The 24,644-nt window shown below is 42.1% G+C and overlaps 1 protein-coding gene across 1 annotated transcript in view; it reads left to right on the top strand.

Annotated features, from left to right (window-relative positions):
• Positions 1-24,644, top strand: part of FMN2 (formin 2) — a 126,799-nt gene that overhangs the window by 88,470 nt on the left and 13,685 nt on the right. Inside the window, exons 15-16 of the mRNA XM_059677745.1 lie at positions 8,236-8,287; positions 20,120-20,269. Coding sequence (XP_059533728.1) covers positions 8,236-8,287; positions 20,120-20,269 — 202 coding nt within the window. The remainder of the gene's footprint in view (positions 1-8,235; positions 8,288-20,119; positions 20,270-24,644) is intronic.

Below are 24,644 nucleotides of genomic sequence, written 5' to 3'. Positions count from 1 at the left end.
GTTGATTTCCCCCTTTTTCATTTTTTTCCCCTTTTTCATTTTTATTAGGAAGTATTTTATATTTATTTACATTTTCTATTTTTTATATATATCCTATATCTTATAAAATGTAAAAGAATATATATGAAATTGTTGTATATGTATACAACATACAATTTTGTATGTTTGATATTCATTTTATGTACGACACAAAAGTAAATATATTTTATTATTCCTTGTACTCTCATTGTTTGCTGTAACTATATTCTATCAAGTTGCCACGAACATTGAATTAGTGAATACTGGTCCATTGCTCCTCCTTACAAACACAGGGTTAGGTTTCTTCAAGCCTCTGGCCATGTTTTGGTCTCGTTTTCATCATTTGATCAACATACTGCCTTATGTGTGCTCATGTGTGAAGATATGTACTTATGAAATAATATGCCCTTGTTTAGTACATATCGTTGATTCACTGACATTGAACTCACCGCCGGCAGTGCCGTCACTCACACCTGCATGGAGCGCATCTAACACGTGGATTTCCTCCGTGGCGCCCGCCCGGCCTTCTTGTTCTCGTGTCCACTGGACAGCACTGCCGCCACTCGAGCAGTGGGAATGACAAAAAAAGCACAGAGATGCTGAAAAGTGTGTCCCAAGAGACTGTGAAAATGATTTACAGTTTGGGAGCTGACAGAAGGAGCTAGCCACAGAGCCTCGCCTTGCTCAGCGGCAGCTGGCCAAGTGTTGGTCCGGCGACTCAGATTTTCCACCGCACAGGCCCGTGGTGACCACAAAAGCTCTAGAAGGATGGATTTTGGAATTAAAATGAATTTTAGTGAGTGGACACGTTAAAAAATGTGGAATCCATGGGTAATGAGGATCAAATGTCCACTTGAAAGGCATACATGTTATAGATAACAGAAAGGTCATATATGTATGCATATATTTAACCTAAATGAGATCTAAAGAATTATAATGAAGTGAATAGTCACGTAGACCCCACTCGAGGAGCAGACCTTGGTCAGTATGTCCAACTCTTTTATGTATCCTTCCCAATCTTGTGCCTGCATTCTGTCAGACATGGCCACTAATGTGAATGTTGAATGTATCATTTGATACTTAAAAAAAAAATTATTTCACCCATTCATCCTTTGACAACCATCAGCTTGTCCTCTAGATCTGTGGATCTGCTTCTGTTTTGTTTATTCATTTGTTTTGTTTTGTTTTCGATTCTACATATAAGGGAAGACATATGGTATTTGTCTTTGACTTATTTCACTTAGCACAATATACTACAGGTCCATCATGTTGTTACAAATGGCAAGATTTCATTCGTTTTTACTGCTGAGTAATATTCCAATGTATATGTCTATATTCATATATATGTGTATATATATATATATGGCATTCTGACATATGTATTCATATCATTTTTATCCATTTACCCATGGATGGATACCTAGGTTGTTTCCATATCTTGGCTGTTGTAAATAATGCTGCCTTGAACATTGGGGTGCCTAAATCTTTCCAAATTAGTGTTTTTGCTTTCTTCCAGTAAGTACCCGAACTGAAATTTCTGGGTTGTATGGCAGCTCTATTTTTAATTTTTTGAGGAACCTCCATACTGTTTCCCATCGTGGCTGCCCCAATTTACAATCCCACCAATGGCGTAGGAGGGCTCCCTTTTCTTCACATCTTCACCAGCACTTGGTATTTGTTGATTTTTTGATGATAGTCATTCTGACAGGTGAAAGGTAACTTCTTGTTGTGGTTTTGATTTGCACTTCTCTGATGATTAGTGATGTTGAGCATCTTTTCGTATGTTTTTGAACATCTGTACGTCCTCTGGAGAAATGTTTTTTAGGTCCTCTGCCCATTTTCTTTTCCTCACTCGAGGCAAAGAAAACACCATGCTTTTTATTGATTTTAGAGAAAGGGAGGGAGGGAGGAAGGGAAGGAGAGAGAGAGAGAGAGAGAGAGAGAGAGAGAGAGAGAGATTGTTGAGAGAGAAACATTGATCGATCAATTGCCTCCTATACACACCCTGACTGGGAATCGAACCTGAAACCTTTTGGTGTACAGGATGATGCTCCTACCAACTGAGCCACACCGGCTAGGACTCTGTCCATTTGGTGGAAAATTGTATGAGTTCCTTAGATATTTTGGATATTAACCCCTTGTCAGATATATTATTTGTGAATATCATTTTCCTTCAGTGGTTTGTCTTTTTGTTTTGTTGATGGTTTCTTTTCTTGTCTTTGTCTGATTTTGGTATCGGGATGATATTGGCTTCATAGAATTAGTTCAGAAGCAATTCTTCCTCTTGGATTTTTTGGAAATCATTTAAGAACTATACTAGTAGATATTGATTCTTCTTTAAATGTTTGGTCGCATTCACTTGTCAAACTGTCTGGTTTTATTTGGAGTTTTTTTAAATTACTGTTTCAGTTTCTGTGTTAGTAATTTCTGTTTCTTTCTGGTTCAGTTTTGGAATGTTGTTGAGTTTGTTGGCATATAACTGTTCATCGCATTCTTTAATGATTCTTTGTATTTCTTTGGTGTCAGTTGTAACGTCTCTTCTTTCATTTATGATTTTATTTATTTGGACTCTCTTTTCTTCTTGATGAGTTTGGCTAAAGGTTTGTCAATTTTGTTTATCTTTTCAAAGGACCAGCTCTTAGGTTCATTGATCTTTTTAAAATTTCTATTTTATTTCTTTTCTCTCTGATCTTCATACTTTCTCTTTATAGGTTTGCCAAAAATATAAATTGTAAACATTTTATTAGTCTTGCAAGTTTATGAACTTTGTATAAGTGGAATTGTAACTGTACTCTTCTGTGACTTGCTTTTATCTCCATTGAACATTGTTCTTGATAGTCTTTCATGTTTGTGCACATGCCTGTATTTGGTTAATATTGATTTCATTGTAGGTATATACTACACCACAATTTATTTCTCCTGTTTTTCCTATTTTAGCTAAAAGGAAAAATGCTTTAGTCCTGGGGTACACGCATATTCTCTTGTTTAGTGCTAACCTCGGAGAACAAAGATTTGCTGGTTTATGAATCTTTTGCCTCTAAGGTAAAGCCAAATTACTTAATGGTGATTAATTCCAATCTACACTTATACCAATAGAATTTCAGTGTGTCAGATCCTTGTAAGCATTTGGTTCTTAGATTGGCTATATCTGTTATTTAAAATGGTATTCCATTGTGGGTTTCACACGCATTTTTCTGATTATTGATTAGAACTGGTGGGTTTTCATATGTCTAAAGTCTGTTCTATGGACCACCTGTTGAGTCTTTTGACTGTTTTCTGTTGCTTTGCCTTTTACTTACTGAATAATTAGGAGTTCTTTAGTTAAATTGTTACAAACACTTCTCTCTCTGTGGACCTTGTCTTTTCATCTTTTTTACAGTGGCAATTCATAAGCAAAAGTTCTGTATTTCCAAACAGCAAATTTTATCAGACTTTTTCTTGATGGTATTAATGTTTGCCTTATTGAGTAAATCTTTTCCTGCTGTGTGTTTATAAAGACAGTTACCCTATCTTTTCCTGTAAAAATGTCTCGGTTTTTGCTTTTGCACTTAATTCTTCAATCTGCCTGATTTTTATGTATGTACATATTTGATGCCTATGTACAGTCTGCAAAAACAACTTTTTTCAAGCAGATAATATTGTTTTAGTTGTTTAGTACCGTGTGTTGTTAAAGAATTCACAATATACCAAAGGTGTATGAATTCACAATATACCTACATGTTTACCTCTAACCTTACTTATTGATGCCATACGCCATTCTTTGCCAATGTTTTCGTGGTCACTCGTTTTTTATAACCGGTACCATCTTCTTTGCTCACCATTCCTGTACTGGTATGTTATGCCTTCCTTCTGAGGTGGTTTTTCTTCTTTCTGAAGTTCACTCTTCAGAAGTTCCCTAGTGTGAATCTGTGGGTTGAAAACCCTCTCTTTTTTCCCCTTGTCTGTGTGGAGATCTCCATCAGTCCTGTTTTGGGGAGAAACGTTTGCTGATGATAAAACTCTGGGTTGCTATCCCATTCCTTCCCGCATTCGGGATGCCGTGGACTCTTAACCTCCCTTCACTGCCTGGGCAGCTCCGCTCCGGTTCCATTTTCGTTTCTAAACTAAATTTATTTGCAGGCTGTTTCTGGTTTTTTTTTGTTTTTTTTTTTCCCCCTTCTATTTCTATTTCTATTATTTGTTTGGGCTCAACATCCGAGGGCACTGCCAACCGAGAACTGTTTTTAAAATGAGTTAGGGTCCCCCTCATTGTGGATGGAGGCCCAGGGCAGTGTGATGGCCCACGCAGGGCCACGCGGAGAAGGACACATGTGTCAGTGTCTCTTCTCGTGGGGGTGGCTTTCTGTTTTCTCTACCCCGAGGGCGTGTCTCTTCCGGGCGCTGTGGAGGACTCCAGGCCTGTTCCCATCTTCCTGCGTGGCCTGTCCTAGGACAGTCTTGGGTGGCGGGGTGGAAGGGTGCCCCCCAGGCAGCGCTAACACCTTTGAAGTCTTGCTCCTGGTTGTTTTGACTGGTTCAGAGGATTTTCTTTCTTTTCCAGCCAGCTCAGCCATGCGTTAAATTTTATTTTAATCCAATACCTTCATGCACTCGGTTGTAAAACTTTTTGATGTCGAGTTCCTAGTATGGTTGAAAATAGAGGCCTTCCTTGGGTATTATTCTTTTTTTTCCCCAATTAAAATAGCTTCAAGATCATTTTGTATCAGTACATTCTTCTTAATGGTTTCGTAGTATTCCATTGGAGAAAAGCAGGAAAATGAACTTGTTTGTTTCTTTGCTCATAAATCTTCTTTCCTACAGCATTGCTTTGAAGACAAAAAAGTTAAGAGAATAAATGCGTACATCTCCCGTAGTACACACTTGTACAATACATACATCCCTTAACGTTGAGCTTCAGGATCAAAAGCAATATCGTCCTTGTTCTTGATGCCTCTTCTTCAAAAATGTATCTTTATTGTTGAAAGTATTGCAGGCGCCCCTTTTCCCCCTCACGGACCCCTTCTAGCCCTCACTCACCCCTGCCCCAGGCCTACACCAATCTATTGTCTGCGCCCATGGGTTTTGCATATTAAGTCCTTCGGTTAATCTCTTCCCACCCACCCACCCGTGCCCTCCCGCTGAGATTCAGAAGTCTGTTCCATGCTTCTCTGCCTCTGGATCTCCTCTGTTCACCAGCCGCTCCATGACTCCCTCTCATCATTGAACCTTCCAGGAATCAGCCTTTATTTCTTTGATGACTTTTTGTTCCCGTCTATTTATCTATTTTAAGGCTAGGGCAGACGATTACCTTTCAGGCCCAATTCTACAGGAGACCTTTGGCATGGACAATCCAGTGCCCCTGAAGGGGCAACTGGTTAACAGTAGTGTTTTCATGATCCTGTTTCAGCACTTAGGGCCACGTAGGAGGTCTTCTCCAACAGCAGTCATTCGCCCCCTCCCCCAAACCTCGGCCCCCACACATACTTTCTGTTGGTTGCTGTCCTACTAAGTTACTATACTGACGCAGCGATGAGCGTCTGCAGTCGCTTGTCTGGCTCCGGCCTCTTCTGCAATGTTAAATATTTCTGCTGAACTTGGCCCAAAGGACTGTGAGTAAGCAGAGGCCCCCACGGACAGGCGCCCTTGCATGAGGGAGGACCACATATTCCCAGGTAATTGGAGACAGAGTTGATTTTGACTAATATCAGATGGAAGGCAAGTCAAGAACCCTTTCATCTGCTTGTCAGAGCTCTCAATCTTTTTATTTAAAGTGTTAACTAGTTTTGTTTATAATTATCTATGAGTGTGCATTTCGGTTGCTTTTAAGTGCAGCCAGTATGGGTTATTTTTTTAGACAAAGGCAACGCCTTTCTTCTGAGTCATTAAAAGTTGTCATTCGATTGCAGATTTATGGCTTCGGCTTTTGAGGGTTTTGACGCACGGCTTCTTTGGACAGTGAACTTGAAATCAAGTGAATTTTAAGTCCTTTATGCATGTCCAGGCAGGGAATGAATGTCTGAATTTCTTTTGCCATCTTTCTTCCTTCTTTCCTTCCTTCCTTTCTTTCCTTTTCTAAATCTATTTTTATTGATTTCAGAGAGGAAGGGAGAGGGAGAGAGAGAGAAACATCAATGATGACAGAGAATCATCGATCGGCTGCCTCCTGCATTCCCCCTACTAGGGATCGAGCCCACAACCCGGGCATGTGCCCTGACTGGGAGTTGAACCATGACCTCCTGGTTCATAGGTTGACAATCACTGAGCTACGTGGGGCTTGGTTTTCCCTTGAACCAACTGTATGTGCTTCTAGAATTGCTCCTGGAAAAAGCATTTGAATACAAGGCAGCCCAGATCAGAGCCTATAAGACAATCTGTTTGTGTTGGAGAGTCTTTTCAAAGTAAAATGATGGAACATTTATTCTGTTGTTCAGAATGGCTAATGACTTCCCCATAAGTGCATGTAAACGGTCTAAAGCACAAAAAGGGAAGAGGTGGGGGGTGGGGAACCCCTCAGCTGCCAGCTCAACCGGCCCCTTTTAAATTCTTAGAATCCTGGCCGAGAGTGGCCGCAGGACACTGGACTGCGGCTCTGCAGATACTGAGCAGACTTCGAGCAAACACAGTCTTGAGGTTGTAAAACATTAACCAGCCCAAGCTGGACTGTTGTGTGTAAGGCAGCGATAGAGACGCTTTGACAATTCCCGAGTGACATGGGTTGGATCTTGTGCGCAGCTCCCATTCTTTGTAATTAACTTGCTCTGCTCCACTTTGGCTTCTAGTTTCTCCAAATGGCCAGGAGTGTGACCCAGAGGGCATGCTTACAAACCAGGGAACTTGTATGCGTATGTGCGTAACCCAGGGACACAGACAGTGGGGTGGGGAAGGCCTGGGGTGGGGGTGGGGGTGGGCTAGAGGAGGTCAGTGGGGGGAGGAAGGGAGGGGCATATGTAATACTTTCGACAATAAAGATTTAAAAAAAGAGACCATGTCTGCTTTCACTAGTCCAGGCTATTATTATTATTATTATTATTATTATTATTATTATTACTTTTAAACTTTTTGTTCTATAGCTCAACTGATTTTCAAAATGTGTCACAAACCATTAGTGAAGCATGAAATTAATGTAGGGGGTCACAATTAACATTTTAAAATCGAATGGAATAGACTACAAATAGTACAGGAAATAGTATTTCTAACACTTTTGTGTCAAAAATCTTTATGTGTATGTGTGTGTGTATATAGAAGCACTAGGTAAATTCCTAGAATGCTACTGATCAAAAAGGCGAAAGTCACTGCTGTACTTAACTTTATGCGATGGAGTTCGATGTTATTTTAAACTAGAGCCCAGTGCATGAAATTTGTGCACGGGTAGGGTTCCTAGGCCTGGCTGGCGATCAGGTTCGATCTGTGGGGCGACCAGCGGGGCAATCGGGGGCCCCCTGCTGGCACCCTCCTTGGCTGGCCTGAGGCCTGAGGGCTGGGGGCAGCTCCTGTGTTTAGCATCTGTCCCCTGGTGGTCAGTGCATGTCATAGCGACTGGTTGTTCCACGGGTCATTTCACTGTTTGGTCGATTTGCATATTAGGCTTTTATTATAGAGGATAATTTGAAAATAGTGATGTAATCTCTTTTCCAAATTTGACCCTTGGGTTTATGTCTGGCTATCATTCTCTCTTTTTAAATAAAAATAGTAGCAAATAAATGGGTCCATAATCACCTCCCCACTTTCAATGAATGGGCAATGTTCGTATCTTATCTTGTTCCTTTGTAGAAATGATCTCAGTACCTGTCCATCTGTGTGGAGAACACTTAGGGAGAAGGTCACATACCCTTTCTCTTTAGTTTTTTGAGTTGGTTTTTGTACCTTTGCTCGAAATAATTATTTTCAACTAATTATTGGTATTCAATATTCGACAAACACAATAGACATGCATATGAAGCTAGCTAGTGTTTTGCTTTCTCAGATTCATGTGATAGATTTAAGGAAATTACTTAGAATCTAAAAATTTTAATTGGTTATATAATATATTTTATCTGTATCAATCTAATAGTATTAATTTAATGAAAATTCAGTATAATCTATTCAGTTATATCTGTTCATAGATTTAAAACAAACTTCTGATGAACATATTTGCATTAATAATAATGAATTATAATATATTTTATATTATTTGGGTCATACTTGCTTGAGTGAGTGTAACTGTTTGTCATTTATCTTTTTCTTTTTTTGTATTTTCAGCTAAAATTGACCAAGAGGCAGAGGAGAATTCACTAACAGAGACTCATAAATGGTGAGAAATTAAGTACTTTTCTGTAATATTTCTTTTCAGAATATGCTTATAAAATCCTTAGTATGTTTTATCTCAAAGAACCAGTCAGTAGCTCCATTTTTATTTTCAAGCCGAGGAGGGAAAGAAGGTGTTGTAACAGTGCACTTTAATCTCACATTGAATTCTGGAATTTTATATTTGTGAGTCTGGATGATGTATAATCCTGTTACGTACCAAGTTATTGTGAATAGAGTAGCCCCTTCACTTTTGAAGACGGTTTGGAAATACAAGAGAAAGGAAGGTAGCAGGAATCTGTTCCAAGAAAAAAGGGCGAAGTGTTTGGTGATAGGAAACCATTGCATTTCCACATTCAAAAGTGGAGGCCAGTTAGAAAGTCTAGGGTTTCACGTGTGTACCCCCCAACTTCCAGAAGGGAGATTGGCAATCATGGGGAGCATAGAGAAGGATCTCAGAAATCTCCCTGCTCTGCCTCAATTTTCTCCTCTTCTTTTTTCTCCCTGTATTAGTTGGGGTTCACCAAAAAAACAGAACCAATAAAATGTATATGTGTATGTATGTACGTGTGTGTGTGTGTGTGTGTGTGTGTGTGTGTGTGTGTGTGTGTTGTGTATGCACACGGGGGGCGGGTGGCAGGGAGAGAGATGCTAAGGAATTGGCTCATGGTAAGTTGGAGATTATGGCAGGAGTTGATGTTATAATCTTGAGTCTGAAAGCATTCTCGAGACAATCCCTTCGTACTGTGGAACCTTTTTTCTTAAGGCCGTCAATTGATTGGATGAGACTCACCAACATTATGAAGAGTGATCTGCTTTTCCCAAACCCTACCGATACCCATGCTCATCACATGTAAAAAACACCTTCACAACAGCATCTACCCTGGTGTTTGACCCCACCCTGGTTACCATCGCCACCCAAGTTAACACATGAAATTAACCCATCACTCTCTCTGAAGAAATCTGATTTCTTCAGGTTAAAGAGGTTCTTTGCCATTACTGATTTGGCCAGATCCTGTAGGTAGGATATCACATATTTTGTAGGGGTTGAGTTGATATAAAATATTGTGCTCAGCAAATTGGTAAAAGAATTTGACCAGTTTCTTTTTTTTTTTTAAAAAAAAAAAAGATGTTTTTATTGATTTCAGAGAAAGGAAGGGCGAGGAAGAGATGGATAGATGAGAGAGATGATGAGAGAATCATTGATTGGCTGCCTCCTTTAAAAGCCTTGGCTGTTACTACATCACAGCAGAAGCCAAAAGAAATGGCATCAACGTACCAATTCTGTGGTAATTGCTTCGCTAACTTAATCTACATCCTAGTACCAATCTTACTTTAATTTTTGAAGTGAATGCATTCATTCGTTCTCTATTTAATTTTAATACCGGCAGAGGCAATTTCAAACAACCCGTAGTAAAAGGCGAGAAAGAGTGGTGGAAGAAAGCACATTGGTAAAAGAATTTTAAGTCGCAGATTTTTAAAAATACATGCTATTCCTGTGTGTGATATTGCTTGAGTGGTATTTAGCCCCAGCCAGGATTGCGTAACCGATGAGTTGAAATGGAAACTTTCTCTCTCGTGCAAAATAAAGACACAAGGAAGGAGAGAAACAACGGAATGTCGGTTCCAGTGCTTCCACAGGGTATGTCACTGTTCATTTGTCACGGGAGGGAAAGTCTCTAATCCACCCTGAAGGATGCACACGTAGTTCATCATGGGCAGTGGCTTTTAGAGTGTTCGTCTGTAACGTGTTTATCCCAGGAATGGCCTTCTGGAACATGGATAAGATGAAAAGTGAAATGTTTAGTTCAGAACAGGCATATTTTCCAGGATCGTTCCGAGGAACTGTCCGGAGATGAACAGCGAGACTCCAGGTCTGTGTTTATCGGGCCGGTGCTGGCAGGCCCGGCAGGCTCCAGCCTGGTATTAACACCGAGGGGACGTGCCATGTCTTCGCAGAACCCCCAAACAATGACGTCATTCCCTTCCCAACGTTGATAAAGTCAAACAGAGCTGAAGCTTGTTATTCCCCCGTTGGGATTTCTTCGTTGATGCCTTCGAGTCCTTCCCCCGAAGACGCAGGAGGGAGGTTTCCCAGGGTCAAAGGTGAAGGCTGTAGTTCACCCCTTTCCCTTCCGGGCCACGTGGTCAGCGTTCGGGGCAGCACTTCTTCGTACAAAGGGGTCTTCTTCTGTAGCTGCATTGTTTAAAGTTTGATAAAACTCATTGACTTTCATCCGGCAGGTGTGGCTCAGTGGTTAAGGGCGGACCCATGAACGAGGAGGTCACAGTTCGATTCCCGGTCAGGGCACATGCCGGGGTTGTGGGCTTGATCCCCAGTGTGGGGCGTGCAGGAGGCAGCCGATCAGTGATTCTCTCTCATCATTGATGTTTCTCTCTCTCTCTCTCCCTTCCTCTCTGAAACCAATAAAAATGCATTTAAAAAGAAAATAGGAAAAGAATGTCAAGGGTTACCTGATGGCTTAGCTCACCTAACAGTGCTATCTCCTTGAAGGCATTGTTGTATGTTCAGAAGTCATAGGAGATGGTCTCCGTAGCTATGGACCAAAAATGGAGCACCCTTACTTTATGTTTCAAACTGCATCTGTGTCCTCAGAAATGTTAGGGTTCCAAAGGGTCTAATCAGCTTGCAAATACTTGTACAGAGGTTCTCGCCGTGAGCTCCGCGTCACTCTTAGAAGAAAGGTATTCCACTCAGGGTGGCAGTGCTATGCAGTTTGCAGCATGCCAGGAATATCTTGCAAATAGTGCTGGGCTAGCGGAGCTGACATTTATCCAAGCACCGAAAGTACATTTTTCAAATGCCAGATGCTGTCTTTTTCCAGCCCCTGATCTCGGCATTGACCTCACGGTGCAGTGCAGGTTTCCATGGCCATCGATGTGGTTCGAATGAGTCATGCTACACGCCTGCCGGAGAGAGAGCTCTGTGATATTTCTAATCACTATTGTCACAAAAATGAAGAGTTGCTCTTCTGCGCTTATTGTATCGATATCTAAGATGTGGAATAGGAAGGCTTTGGGGACTTAGCCTACCGGTTCTCACAATATTCTTGTGGGGACTGGGTGGGGTAATTAATTCGTAGTGTCCGTTATGCAGATGAAAAAATGGAGAGAAGTTTGCTTCTGTTAAATCACTTCCCCAGTATCAGGGAGCGAGGTAGCACAGAGCCAAGAATGGAATTCAAGCCACCTTACAAATGGAACACTGCGTGTCTATTGTGCAACTGTAGGATTCAATTAGGAAACTTGAAAGCCAAAATGAATGAAATACTGGTATTTGTCAGAATGGCTTGCTGCTATTTAAGTCTGTGGAATAATAATTTATAACTCATTTCTTATCATGTTTCTGCCACTCAATTACCCTGTCAGGAGAAAACTAGCAATATATGTTAAAATACTTTGTAAATTATATGCTAAAATGTAAATACAATTGTATACATAAGATATATTTCCCAGGTCAGGTGGGGCCTTTAGTATCAAAATTATTCCCAATAGTTTCTTTTTTTAAAAAAACAAAAAACATTTTTATTGAATTCAGAGAGGAAGGGAAAGGGAGAGAGAGATAGAACCATCAATGATGAAAGAAAATCATTGATTGGCTGCCTCTTGCACGCCCCCTCCTGGGGATCGAGCTCACAATCTGGGCATGTGCCCTTGACAGGAATTGAACACAGGACCCTTCAGTCCACAGGCCAACGCTGTATCCACTGAGCCCAACCAGCCAGGGCTCCAGCCATTTCTTTAAAGCGAGGTGCTTCATGGTCAATGTTGCATAAGTCTGCTGTGCTGCACCAACCCCAATGCTGTTTACAGGGTGCTGATGGCATTTCTAACCCCGTACATTTGTAATTTTCAGTAGCCATATGAGACAGACATACAGACCACCAGTTCCTTCCAAATAGAACAGACTTCCCACCGGTTTTAAATGTCTGTACCCCTCTTGGTGGGCTCCACTCTTATTCGCAAGGCCCTCCTGCCTTGATCGATCCAAGATGATAGACGGTTCTGAGCGTAAAAATACTGTTCCGTTACTTTCGTCTGGTTTCTCACTGGCGTCATTAAAAGGAACAACAACACATACGCTTGATATTAATATCAGCTCTTTTTGGTTAGTGCATGTCTCCCTCCCTCTCCTCCTTGGATCTGGGACCTGCCGCCAGGTCTACCAGCTGGCCCCTGTATTTTCCCAATGAATCCAGTTTTGACCCCTGCTTCCTGGAGAATTGGAAATAACACCAGTAGGGCCGTAGGGAACCTGAGGAAATCCCTTGTTCCAGCACCATTTGTGGAAAGGATTGTCCTTCCTCCATTGAGTTGCTTTTGCTCCTTGGTCAAAAACCCAGTCAACTATGTTTGTGAGTCTACTTCCGGGCACGGTTCTGTTGCGTGGATTTCCGTGTCTACTCTTCCACCATTGCCATGCTGTCCTGATTACTGTAGCTTTAGAGTAAGTCTTGAAATTGGGTAAGGTGAGGTCTTCAACTTTGGTTTTTTCCTTCAGTGCTGGGATGGCCCTGTCTCTTGCCTCTACAATCAATTTTCTTCACCTTAAAAAACAAAACACTGTTTGGGGGTTTGCTGGTTTCTCTAATTTTCTGTTTTCAACTTCATTGATATCTGCTTTGATTTCTATTATTTCTTCTCTTCTGCTTGCTTTAGGTTGGAACCGCGTGTTTTGCTTCATTTTCTCTAAGCTGGAATCTTATGCTGTGGATCTTTCTCTTTTTTTTCTAATGTAAACACTTTCTGCTCTAAGTTTTCATCTACGCTCTGCTTTATCTGTATCCTGTAATGTTGACAGCTCGCATTTTCGTTTCAGAAACTTTCTCATTTCCCTCGAGAGCTTCTCTTTGACCCATGAATGCTTCAGAAATGAGCTGGAGGTGTTCCTGTTCGTCTTCCTGTTATTGATTTCCAGTTTAATCCCATCGTGGTCAGAGAGCATACGTGGTCTGACTTCATTTCCTTTCTCTCTTTCCCTTCCCTCCACATAATTATGAGATAACACAGGATTTTCACATAAATTAAAACTGATGTCAGTGTGTCAGCTTCTTCGGGGACAGCAGACCGGCCCGAGTGGGTTAACCACCCTCACCCTTTCCTCCCTGCTCATCTATGCGCTTTATCTCGCCTCACTGAAGAAAGTTTGCAGTAGCTCCTGCCAAGAGAATTCCCTGACTTTCGTGGAATCGATGTTAATTTCTTAGCTTTGACGAATGTACTGTGACTGTGAGATGTTAATGTGAGGAGAAGCCGAGTGAAGGCTATATGGGAATTCTCTATCTTACATATTCAGCATTTCTATAAATCAAAAATTAATACAAAGTGAAGCTCTGAAGGTGATGAACCCGAGATCCCATAATTGGGAGTTTGATGAAGGATAAATGGAAATAATATATTGAGTTCCATTTGCAAGGATTTAACCTAAAGGAGTAAAAAAATAAAATAAAATAAAAAGCTCTGTTAATGATTTCTTATTTTCAAGTTAAAATAAGCAGCACAGTAGTGGGTCCATTATTTAAGGGCATAAGGATGAAAATTGGTAAAAATTAGAGGTTTCGGTCAGGGATCCCCAGAAGACAATAGTGGGAGGGTGGCCCTCGAAGCCAGTTTCAAAATGAGTGAGGACACAGAAGCATTGAGTCATAGACCATCTATACATAAATAATGGTGTCTTTCAATGAGTCTGCGTGGCTGAGGGAAATGTTTCTGAATGAAGAAATCTGAGTATGCTTTAAGGATCAGGAGAATAAGCCAATAGTAAGAGAGTTTAGACCAGCGGTTCTCAACCTGTGGGTCGCGACCCCTTTGGGGATCGAACGACCCTTTCACAGGGGTCGCCTAAGACCATCAGAAAACACATATATAATTACGTATTGTGTTTGTGATTCATCACTATGCTTTCATTATGTTCCATTTGTAACAATGAAATTGGGGGTCGCCACAACATGAGGAACTGTATGAAAGGGTCGCGGCATTAGGAAGGTTGAGAACCACTGGTTTAGATGTTGGAAATGAGAGGCAATGGACTTGATACTTTCCTAAATAGAAAGTAGCTGTGGGCGGGATAAAGAATAACTAAGGATTGATTTAAGGTGATGGATGTTCTTTTTCCCCCTTGGAGGTCAAGGTGCCGTGATGGAGTTATAGAGAGTGAATACATTTTTAGAGTGGTGAGAAATGATGTCAATGAGTAACATGAGATTTTTATGAAAGGTAGAACTCAGGGCATGAAAAGAATAGAGGTCAACGACAGGAGATGGGAGGGAAATAATGGCCTTAGCATTGTTGACCGTGGTGGCTGTCTGGTTCCTAGTTTTAGGGATCAGCGTGAGTCTCAATTTGCATGGTCTCCTCAGGGCCAATTTGTGCCTGGAAACGTGTCACTTGGATTTTTAAGCTTCTCGCCCATGTTTTATCGGAGCCGATAGTTGATCTTATGTCGAATTCCTTTTTTTTTTCCCTCTAAGAGCAGTTGGCTGTTTTGAGATCACAATGACCCTAAAAGGAGACAGTCCACAGTGTTTCATTTTAAGAGAAAAGAAATACCAGCTTGTCCTCTTACCAACCTGGATTCCCCTGATGTCCTGTTGCTTGGGGCAAAATGGTTGGCACGAGCGTATTCTTGGTGCTTTTTAGAAACCAGGGAAGAGCCCTCAGAGGCCTTTTAATAATGAGCGAAATGGATTTATTCTTCCTTTTGGGGCAATAAAATATATTATGTTTCCTGTAAGTTCCGATGGGGGCGCTGGAGGAAGGAGGAAGAAGTGAAGATGTTGATTTAGGATCCCCCAAAATTGCAGCTATTTGTGGAAGGCTTTCCCTGAAAATAGAGCTTTCTCTGGAGATGTTAGTTTGTTCTGGAGAATAATATTACAAAACACAACATTGCACAATAAAAATGGCACAGGCAAGGGAAGATTGATGATGATGACCCAGGGCAGTTCATTGAAACTGTTATGCTCTCTTGGCTTCTTGTTTCATCGTGAGATGCTTTATGTCCTCGGTTCGGACTATATGAGCTAAATTAACTCACACGTGTGTAATTCTTACTGGGTGTCTAAACTCTCATGTAAGTCCTAGCTGGTTTGGCTCAGTGGATAGACCGTCAGCCTGCAGACTGAAGGGTCCCAGATTTGAATCTGGTCAAGGGCACATGTCTGGGTTGCGGCCTGGATTGCGGGCTCAGTACCCAGTCGGGGGTGTGCAGGAGGCAGCTGATCAGTGATTCTCTCTCATCATTGAAGTTTCTCTCTCTCTCTCCCTCTCCCTTCCTCTCTGAAATCAATAAAAAAATATTTTTTTAAAACCCTCTCATTTAGTACCTGATTTTTTAGTTGTTAAACTCCAAAAGGACCGTGACATTGAGAAGAAAGGAAGGATGATCGCAGAGCAAACAGGAAGGCACCCAGGCCCACTTAGACTGACTGGTGCAGGACTGACCTGCAGCAAGGCCCCTGGGATCATGGAGTCTGTATAAGAACCAGCCTCATCAGACCCTTTCCTTGCACCCACCAGTCCAAATATAGCAATATCTCAAAATAGCCTGCATGGCCCTTGGCAGCTGAGCCAGGGAGGGAGACTTGAGTCCCAAGGCTTGTTGCCATTAGCATTAGAGAGAAATGACAGAGTGGCCTGAACCAGAGCTGGGAGATGCAACAGAACCTCCAACAACTCACATCTGAGCGGTGGTGTTCGCTTTGCTGATAACTGCGGCTGTGCTGGCGGTGGGAGGAAGGGGGCGTAGAATTCAATGGATTCACCTCTTTCCGCAGACCTCTTCGCTTCGCTGTTGACTGTGATATGTCTGTTAAGTAGGTGCCAGGAAGCTGTGTGTGTGTGTGTGTGTGTGTGTGTGTGTGTGTGTGTGTTCATGTGTATGCAATACACGTCATGGAGTATGAAGCAGTCAGGGGACGTTGAGTCAAGAATAAAGGATGTAGCCCTTTGTTACCGTCCGCCTCTTCTATGATGCCAGGGTAAAATGAGATGTTTTTCTTTCTCCATAAGCGAAGTGAGAGGAATTCTCTTGGCTGGAGTCACTGTAAACTCTCTTTGGAGCCAAGTGAGATAACGGAGTAGATGAGTAGGGAGGAGAGGGTAAGGGTGATTAACCCACGCTGGTGCTGGCCTGCTGGCCCCGAGGAGACTGGCATGTTGGCATCAGTTTTAATTTTTATAGAGGTTCTGTGCTGTCTCATAATTAAGCGGGGATATGGGAAAAGGAGAAAGGACTCCCCCTCTTTAATTTCTCTGTGTGAAGAAAGAGTGCCCGGTCCTTTCACACTCTGTGAACTCACCGTGAAGGCTCAAGGGGAAGCTTTCACGCCCCCTTCACTGGTGAGCAGTAGTAAGAACCATCACTGACGAGTCTGATGTGCCTGGCAACGCCACGAACCACGTTACACACTTATCCCCTTTAAGCCTCACAATCATCTGATCAGTAGGAAGCCTTGTCCTCATTTTAGAAATGAGGAGATGAAGCTTACTGAAGCGAATGAAGTCCGCGTAGGCCCGCTGTGGGCAGTACCAGAACTCAATCTTGGCCCGTCCGGTGTAAAGCTCTTGTCTTGAAACCTCAGGCTGCTAAGAGGCCTAACAGATTTCTTCCACGACAGTGTTCCTAAAAACCAAACGTTTTGTCCCCAGAAGTGTCCAGTGTAGTTGTTCAGTAGAAATCATTCTTTAAGCAAATATTTATCCCACAATTCCTCTGTGCCAGACACTGTTTGGGTGCTGGGACTGCAGCAGACAACATAAAAGATAAAAGCACCTCATCGAGGATTAATTATAGCAGAGGAAGGCCAACGGTAAACAAGTAGACCAGATGGCCAGAATTTCTGGTGGCAGGGAGTACTGTGGAGAAAAGTCAAGCAGGAATATTCGGGGAATCTATGTTGCGATTTCACTCTGGCTCTTCCTAGAAGATCTTGCTGAGGAAGTGATGTGTGAGCAGAGATCTGAAGGGGTGGCAGGCAGCCAGGTGGATGCCTGAGTGAAGAGTATTCCACGCAGATGAAGGACCAAGTATAGAATGCGAATGTCAGACCCTGTAAGGCCAGATTGAGGGGAGCAAGACGCCGGTGGGTGAAGATGGTAAGGTATTATTACTCCACTTGGAGTGGAAAGTCTCTTTGACGTCAGTCAATAAAAAGTAAAGTAATAATACAGATGCTTCTGGAGATTAGACCTTCTTTAGGTTACTCACCTCAGATTGCTTTAGTGGGTACATTCTTTTTTTCTGAAACCAGGATCATTTCTGGAGCAACCTGCCACACATCCATATATGTCTTCTCTTGTGTTGTTTCATAACTTGTAGTAAAAAACAATATCCAATGCTTTCAGGTTGTTGAAGTATACATATTTGAACATTGTCGTGGAAGAGTTTACATTCTTTTTTAAAAAATATATTTTTTTTTTATTGATTTCAGAGAGGGAGGGAGGGAGGAGAGAGAAATATCAGTGATGAGAGAGAATCATTGATCAGCTGCCTCCTTCATGCCTCCCTCCCCCCACTGGGGGTCCCGCCCACAACCCAGGTGCCCTGACCAGGGATTCAACCATGACCTCCTGGTTCATAGGTCAGTGCTCAGCCACTGAGCCACACCAGCCGGGAGAGTTTACCATTCTTGAAGTCGATGCTTGAGAGCAGAGTGGTTATTCTTATGGTGATTCAGTTCTCAGAGCAGCAGTCAGTGCCTAAAAGCCTGTAAACTGAGGCATAGCATGGCGAATTGCTTCGTTCAGTGCCTTGACTCTTGTGCGAGTATTTGTTAATCTAATAGAAATGCTCTTCAAGGAAGTAATTGAATAGCATTTGCATTTTTCTGTGTGTTCCTTTTAAATTAAATTCATTGGGTGACATGGATTAATAAGATTATATGGGTTTCAAGAGTACATTTCTATGATATGTCATCTATATATTGCATTGTGTGCCTACCACCTAGAGCCAAATCTTCTTCTCTCACCATATAATTGGCCCCGTTTACCCTTTAGTACCCCACCCCACCCCACCCCCTTCTCTTTGGTAACCACCATGCTGTTGTCTGTATCTGTGAATTTTTGTTTGTATTTCATGTTCATTTGTTGCTTTCAGTTGTATACCCTATATATGAGTGAAATCATATGGTTCTTAACTTTTTCTGTCTGACTTATTTGGCTTAGCGGGATATTCTCAGGGTTGAATTTTTTTCTGTCTGACTTATTTGGCTTAGCGGGATATTCTCAGGGTTGAATTTTTCTCTATCTTCGCCCTGCCATTTGTGGTGCCTGGCAAACCTGCTCATGAACTAAATGGAACTAAATGAAAGTAGGAGTGCCCTCATCTGCCATTCCTGCAGAGTAGGTGCCCGCAGAATGGCGGGCTGAAATTCAAGGTTCTCTCTAGTGCTTGACCAAGGCTACATCCTGTTCACAGATGGGAAGTAATTGATAGTAATAACAGGCAATACAATATTTTAAAAATATTTCATTTGCAGAGAACATGCTTCTCCATACAGATCATCACTTGTGGCAAGAAAATGCTATTTTAGGATAATTACTGGGACCTCTCTTGGCTGTAATAAAAACCAAGTTTTGAGTCATTCTTTATGTGTACAGTTCCCAAACAAAGGCTGCCTTAAAAACAGATGAGGAGCTTAAGAGACTAGGATTCTCATTTTGTTGTATGTCCGCTTTTCAAATAAGGAAATAAAAAAATCAAAACTTATTTTCATTATCTGCAGAACATAACTTGTGGTCACAAACAATATCCAATGGAGTTCTTTTGAGCAATAGTCTAGCCTTTTAAAAATATTTTTAGAATGCCATTTTAAAAGATGCTTATAGCCATTACTTTTTTGTGCTAACCTTATGTGTGTGTGTGCATTTGTAATTTAACAAATTCTTTATTATGAGAAATTTAAAACGTGTGCAAAGGCACACAGAATGTGCAAAGATCCACCGTGTACACCTCATCCAACTTCAACAGTTATCCATTGGCTTCATCTATACTTCTACCCAGTGCCCCTTCCCATATGTCAAATAACCCTTTTGAAACTCCTCTAGGATTCATGTGGTTGTTCTGTGAAGAGCCACTGAGTGGCCCCTTCTGAAGACAGTTAGTCTGTTGTCCCTCACGGATGGGTCCCACTCACTGATGGGAGAGTTTGTCAGCATCTCCTGGGACTCTTGCTTTTCCCGCCTCCCCCAACAATACAGGGAGCCAAATAGCATAGAAGCCAAATAGTATATAATACATATATTAGTTTGGGGACAAAAATGACTGATACTTCATTTGTTTAGATGCAGGGGTGGGGAATGTCCGGCCCACAGGCCATGTAAGGCCCGCAAAATCACTTGGGCTGGCCCTGGCAAACATTTGATTTACTAATTAAATGTTTGACCAAATATAGCAGGTTGCTCATTTTGTATGGCCCTTGAATGATGTTATAAACCTCCAATGGCCCTTGGCAAAATAGAGGTTCCCCACCCCTGGCAGAGGGTAGAAAGAAAGTGTACCCCACCACTCCCAAAACGTCTCAACTAGACCACAGGCTCACTTCTGAAATAGGTTGGACACATCGTGATTCATTTGGACAATAGAATTGGACCAGGGAGAGTTCTCAGTGTATGGAAGGTTCTTGTCAGTTGCTCCCGTCTGCGTCCAAAACTCTAACATGGACCCGTAAGAGAACTCCTGTTGGGGCCTGGAGAGCTTGTGTCCTCTTGGTCATAATGACTGCGCATGAATGAAATCAGCCTTTGGACAGGAAAAGAACAGCCCGTATTGGAAAGTAATCATAGCGCTTATGCTCTGTGTGTGTATCTGCCTTGACAGGTTTTTAGAGACCACAGCCTATTTCTTCATGAAACCAAAACTTGGAGAGAAGGAGGTGTCCCCGAATGTCTTTTTCAGTATCTGGCATGAATTCAGCTCTGACTTTAAAGACTTTTGGAAGAAGGAGAACAAACTTATTCTACAAGAGAGGTAGGTGTTGTGTGTGTGTGTGTGTGTGTGTGTGTGTGTGTGTGTGTTTCTTGGGCACGATGGCATTTTCAAACTGGTGTTTTATTAGGTGTGACACCGCTAGGATTGGCAACGTTCATAGCCTGAATGAAAAATTAAATGGCCCTCCACCCGGGCCAGCAAGTCTAAGAGGTGCGGAGATTTGGCAAAACGTAGAGTTTGAGTCAAAGTGTCAGCATAGTGGCTGGGACACTACGGAGGATGATTAGGGTGGTGGTTTGCCAGGACACCTGTCTGGTAAAACAACTTCTGTGGCGAGGAAACAACACTAAAGCAGACTGTGTAGGAGTTGAGCAACCCTGCTGAGATGACCAACTCACTGAGGTCGAGAGACCGATAGTAAAGACTAAAGGTAAGAAGAGTTGGTTTTGTTTTATTTGTGCTCGATTCATGGGATAATGTCAAAATTTCACTCTTTGTTAAAAAATTTCTTCCAGATGTCACCAAGAAACACATGATCAGTGTTTTGTATTGATTTGTATACATAAATAGATTTGTATTGATTTCAGAGAGGAAAGGAGAGGGAGAGAGAGAGAAACATCAATGATGAGAGAGAATCATGGATGGGTTGCCTCCTGCACGCCCCCTAGTAGGGATCGAACCATGACCTCCTGGTTGATAGGTTGACACTCAACCACTGAGCCACACCGGCTGGGCCATGATCATTATTTTTTTTAAAGCTTTCAAGATTCTTATAGAGTTATATCACATTTCCTAAGGCAGAGCTTTTCAGGAATGAAGGGAAACTTCTCCTCTTAAGCATTCAACTAAAGTCTCTGTCACTACGATTATGCAATTCCATGGAGGCATGCTAAACATTAATTCAAGAAAGAAATCTAGTTCTCCCAGGACAACATCCCAAAATAGCTGGACCTGGTAGGAGAATGAAAAGGGAACATAATCTATACCATAAACCAAACACTAATATCAAAACCACGTAGTATACTTTCCAACATCCTTGCATGGACAGTGACTTCGCTTTGCATCTTTAGAAAACTTACATTCTAAGGATGCATTTAATAGATCAATTGTGACATTGCTACGGGTTATGTTTAAAGCGATGTCTAACTTAATCTGCTGGTTTATTCGACATTGAGACAGGTAGTCTTTGATGAGCCTGGAGAAAGCAGAACTGCTCCTCTACTTAATTGCACAAACATATGGCAATCAAGTCTGGTTTCAGCCTGACTGAAATCGGTAATTAGGGGGAAAGAGTTTGAATGCTGGGCCTTCAAAGGTGAGGCATTAAATTGGAGAGCATCTCTTGTCATGTTAACATTTCCGTTTCCAAATTTGTCATCAAGGGAGCTGTCTATTTAGATTGAAGCCCGTTGTTGTCAGTGTAGAAGAAAATGACCGCTTTCAAAGCAATCAGCGATACATCTGAAGAATGGGGAGAAAGGAAGAAGGGTTATGATCATGTGACGATGTATTTGTTGGTCACCGAAGTGAAGGATTGCCGGAGGCACTGCTCTGCTTCGAGGCTCCACTCCCAGACGGCATCCCTGCTCCCACTAGTGAGAGTGAAGCTTTAGAGAAATGGAAAATGTTTTTTCCACGCTTAAAAATTTGGGCCCTGGACAGTGTTGCTCAGTGGGTAGAGCATCCACCTGTGGACTGAAGGGTCCCAGGTTTGATTCTGGTCAAGAGCACATGCCCAGGTTGTGGGCTCGATCCCCCGTCCGGAGCGTGCAGGAGGCAGCCGATCCATGATTCTCTCTCATCATGGATGTCTCCTCCTCTCTCTCCCTCTTCCTTCCTCTCTGAAATCAATAAAAACATGTATTTTAAAAAAGAAATATTTCTTCTTGAAAACAAAAATTGGGATCCCAGGTAATGGCGAACATTTGACTGAGACATGTTGGTAGTCATTGTATTTGACAAAGAACAATTAGCTCACTTGGTTTTGCCCCCTGAAGTCTGGTTAAGATTTAAAAGCGAATGTGATAAGGCATCAAACTCAATTTTAAAAGGAATCAACTTGTGAGAGCATGTGCTGAGTATGTATGTGTAGTGGAGGGTGGGGGTGTGTAGAGGCAGCCAAGAATGGACCACCATCAGGGAAAATTAGTATCTCGTAGCTTGGGTTCTTTGGTTTATGTGGAAAACTACTGCTTACAATTTGTTTCTCCTTAAAAGGATCTTTAGCCCGGCCGGTGTGGCTAAGCGATTGAGCATTGACCTATGAACCAGGAGGTCATGGTTCAATTCCAGGTCAGGTCACATGCCCAGGTTGTGGACTTGATTCTTAGTGTGGGGTGTGCAGGAGGCAGCCAATCAAAGATTCTCTCTCATTATTGATGCTTCTATCTCTCTATCCCTCTCCTTTTCTCTCTGAAATCAATAAAAATCCATTATAAAATAAATAAAATAAAATGACCTTTAAGTTATTATCATTGTCGTCATCATCATTTAAATATTATGTACATAATATCTCTCATATGTCTACTATAAAATCACTTCCAATTCTAATGCTCTTAGAGTTTTATGAGCTATGATTTTGCAGTTTTTTTAAAAAAAAGTAAAAAGACATTGCAGAGCCAAAAAAGAAAATCCCATTATGCCTAATATAATTCCCTAAAATGATGTAAGACATTGTTTTGCAATTAGGGCTTTCTAGTTATAGCTCTAACATTATTAATATGTAGATACACCAGAGGTCTGTCTGCTCTTTCTTTTTGAATGTTATCTTCTATGAAGACTCTGGGCATTTTTATGTTATTTAACTTCATTCCATTTTGATTTATTTTGCTTTGGTTTCCTGAGTCAGAGACTGTCGCGAAACCCTTAGGCTCCCTGATACCCTGAGTGTCTTTCTGAATTTGAAAGCTTTATTTCATCAACGTCACCTGTCCTTTCATCTTGCCGAGTCATGTTGAACAGTCTCTAAATAATCCATCACATCAGCCTTGTCTCTGTCTTGTCCCGCGTGGGCCTGGCTGTCTTCCACTTCCCATTGATCACCCAGTGTGCCCCTTCCTGTAGGGATCGAAGTTGGGCTGGCACCTGCGTGTCACACTCTATATCCAGATCAGAGAAAGAGCGCCTGGCCAACATGTCTCCACAGCTCATTGATCTCTCAGAGTCCTTCCTCGAATGATTGAAAACTTGATGCTGAGCTATAGAAAGTCCTGTCCGGATGGCGGTGTCGCACAGAGGGAGGGTCATGCTGAAAGGCGCCACTTCTGAGTTGGCAAGAGGGCTTTGTGGTCCTCCTGTCATAGCAGGAGCCATGCCTCCCATCCAGTCGTATGGAATTAACCAACCCCGGGCATGTGAGAACCTCAGGCTCAGAGGGGAATGGAGGTGAGCTGCTGCCGGTGCACACTCAGGAAGTAGGCTTGCCCTGTCCCTTGGAGAATTAGGCAGATCCAAGTTTCCTGGCTTTTAAAAAGGAAATCCCTACTAATTTTGAGAATCATGTCCTCGATGAGGACAGAAGTTTGGCTGTGCCGGTGGAGACTGTAACTGTTTTTGCTTTGAGCACAATCAACCCAGGGTCATGAACTCACTACCGTCCCGTCATGGGCGTCATGGTGTTCTTCTGCCCCTGGAGTGGTTCCGGAGAGGAGCTGGGAGATGAGCTGATTGGAAGTGGGCCCTGGAGGCAAGGGCAGCCTTCAGCCTGAGAGAGGGCTGCCTGCTTCCTCCCTGAGGGGGCCCTGGTCCCCTGAGTTCATCAACCCAGAGATGACCTTGGTCTCCACCACATTAGGAGTACTGGGGCAGCAGAAGGAAGTCGGCTTGATTCTAGAGTTCATCCTAAGCTTGTGTAGCAGTAACTTGTAGCAGAACCCAATAATGAGACCGGATATAAGGGCGATGTTTTTTTAAATAAACAAAATGGTCTATAATATGACTAATATAGTCAGATTAATGAATTAGTATTTTATATTTAAGCCCTACTAATATTTTCTTTTTTTTTAAAATAATATGGACATCTAAGGTGGATTTACCATCACTTTGGAAAATGATAAAACCTAAACTTAGGTTAAGTTTGATAGACATTTTGCTCTTTCTCAAAATGATATATTGAATTCTCATATGATATAAGCCTTGTGATAGTGTGGTTTACAATGAGGAACTACACATTTGGTCTTCAATCTCATTCCTGCGTGGAGCTCCTAAAACCCTTGGAATTTCCTAAGTGGAAAGAGCAATAGAGGTGTCTTTGCTTGACTCAATGAGATGACTTCAGAATGCCTCTAGGTATCTAAGGATGGCCAGTAGAACCAACCCTGTGATGAGAGGATTGGACTTCCAGTTCCATTGCGTTGACTTGGTGGGCGCAAAAGGGGAGGGGGGATGCTGAACTAATTACCAGTGACCCATGATG

This window comes from Myotis daubentonii, chromosome 20 (assembly GCF_963259705.1).
Source record: "Myotis daubentonii chromosome 20, mMyoDau2.1, whole genome shotgun sequence".
Lineage (NCBI taxonomy): Eukaryota > Metazoa > Chordata > Mammalia > Chiroptera > Vespertilionidae > Myotis > Myotis daubentonii.
Note: the sequence above shows the minus strand (reverse complement) of the source record. Positions and strands in the feature narration are given on the sequence as shown.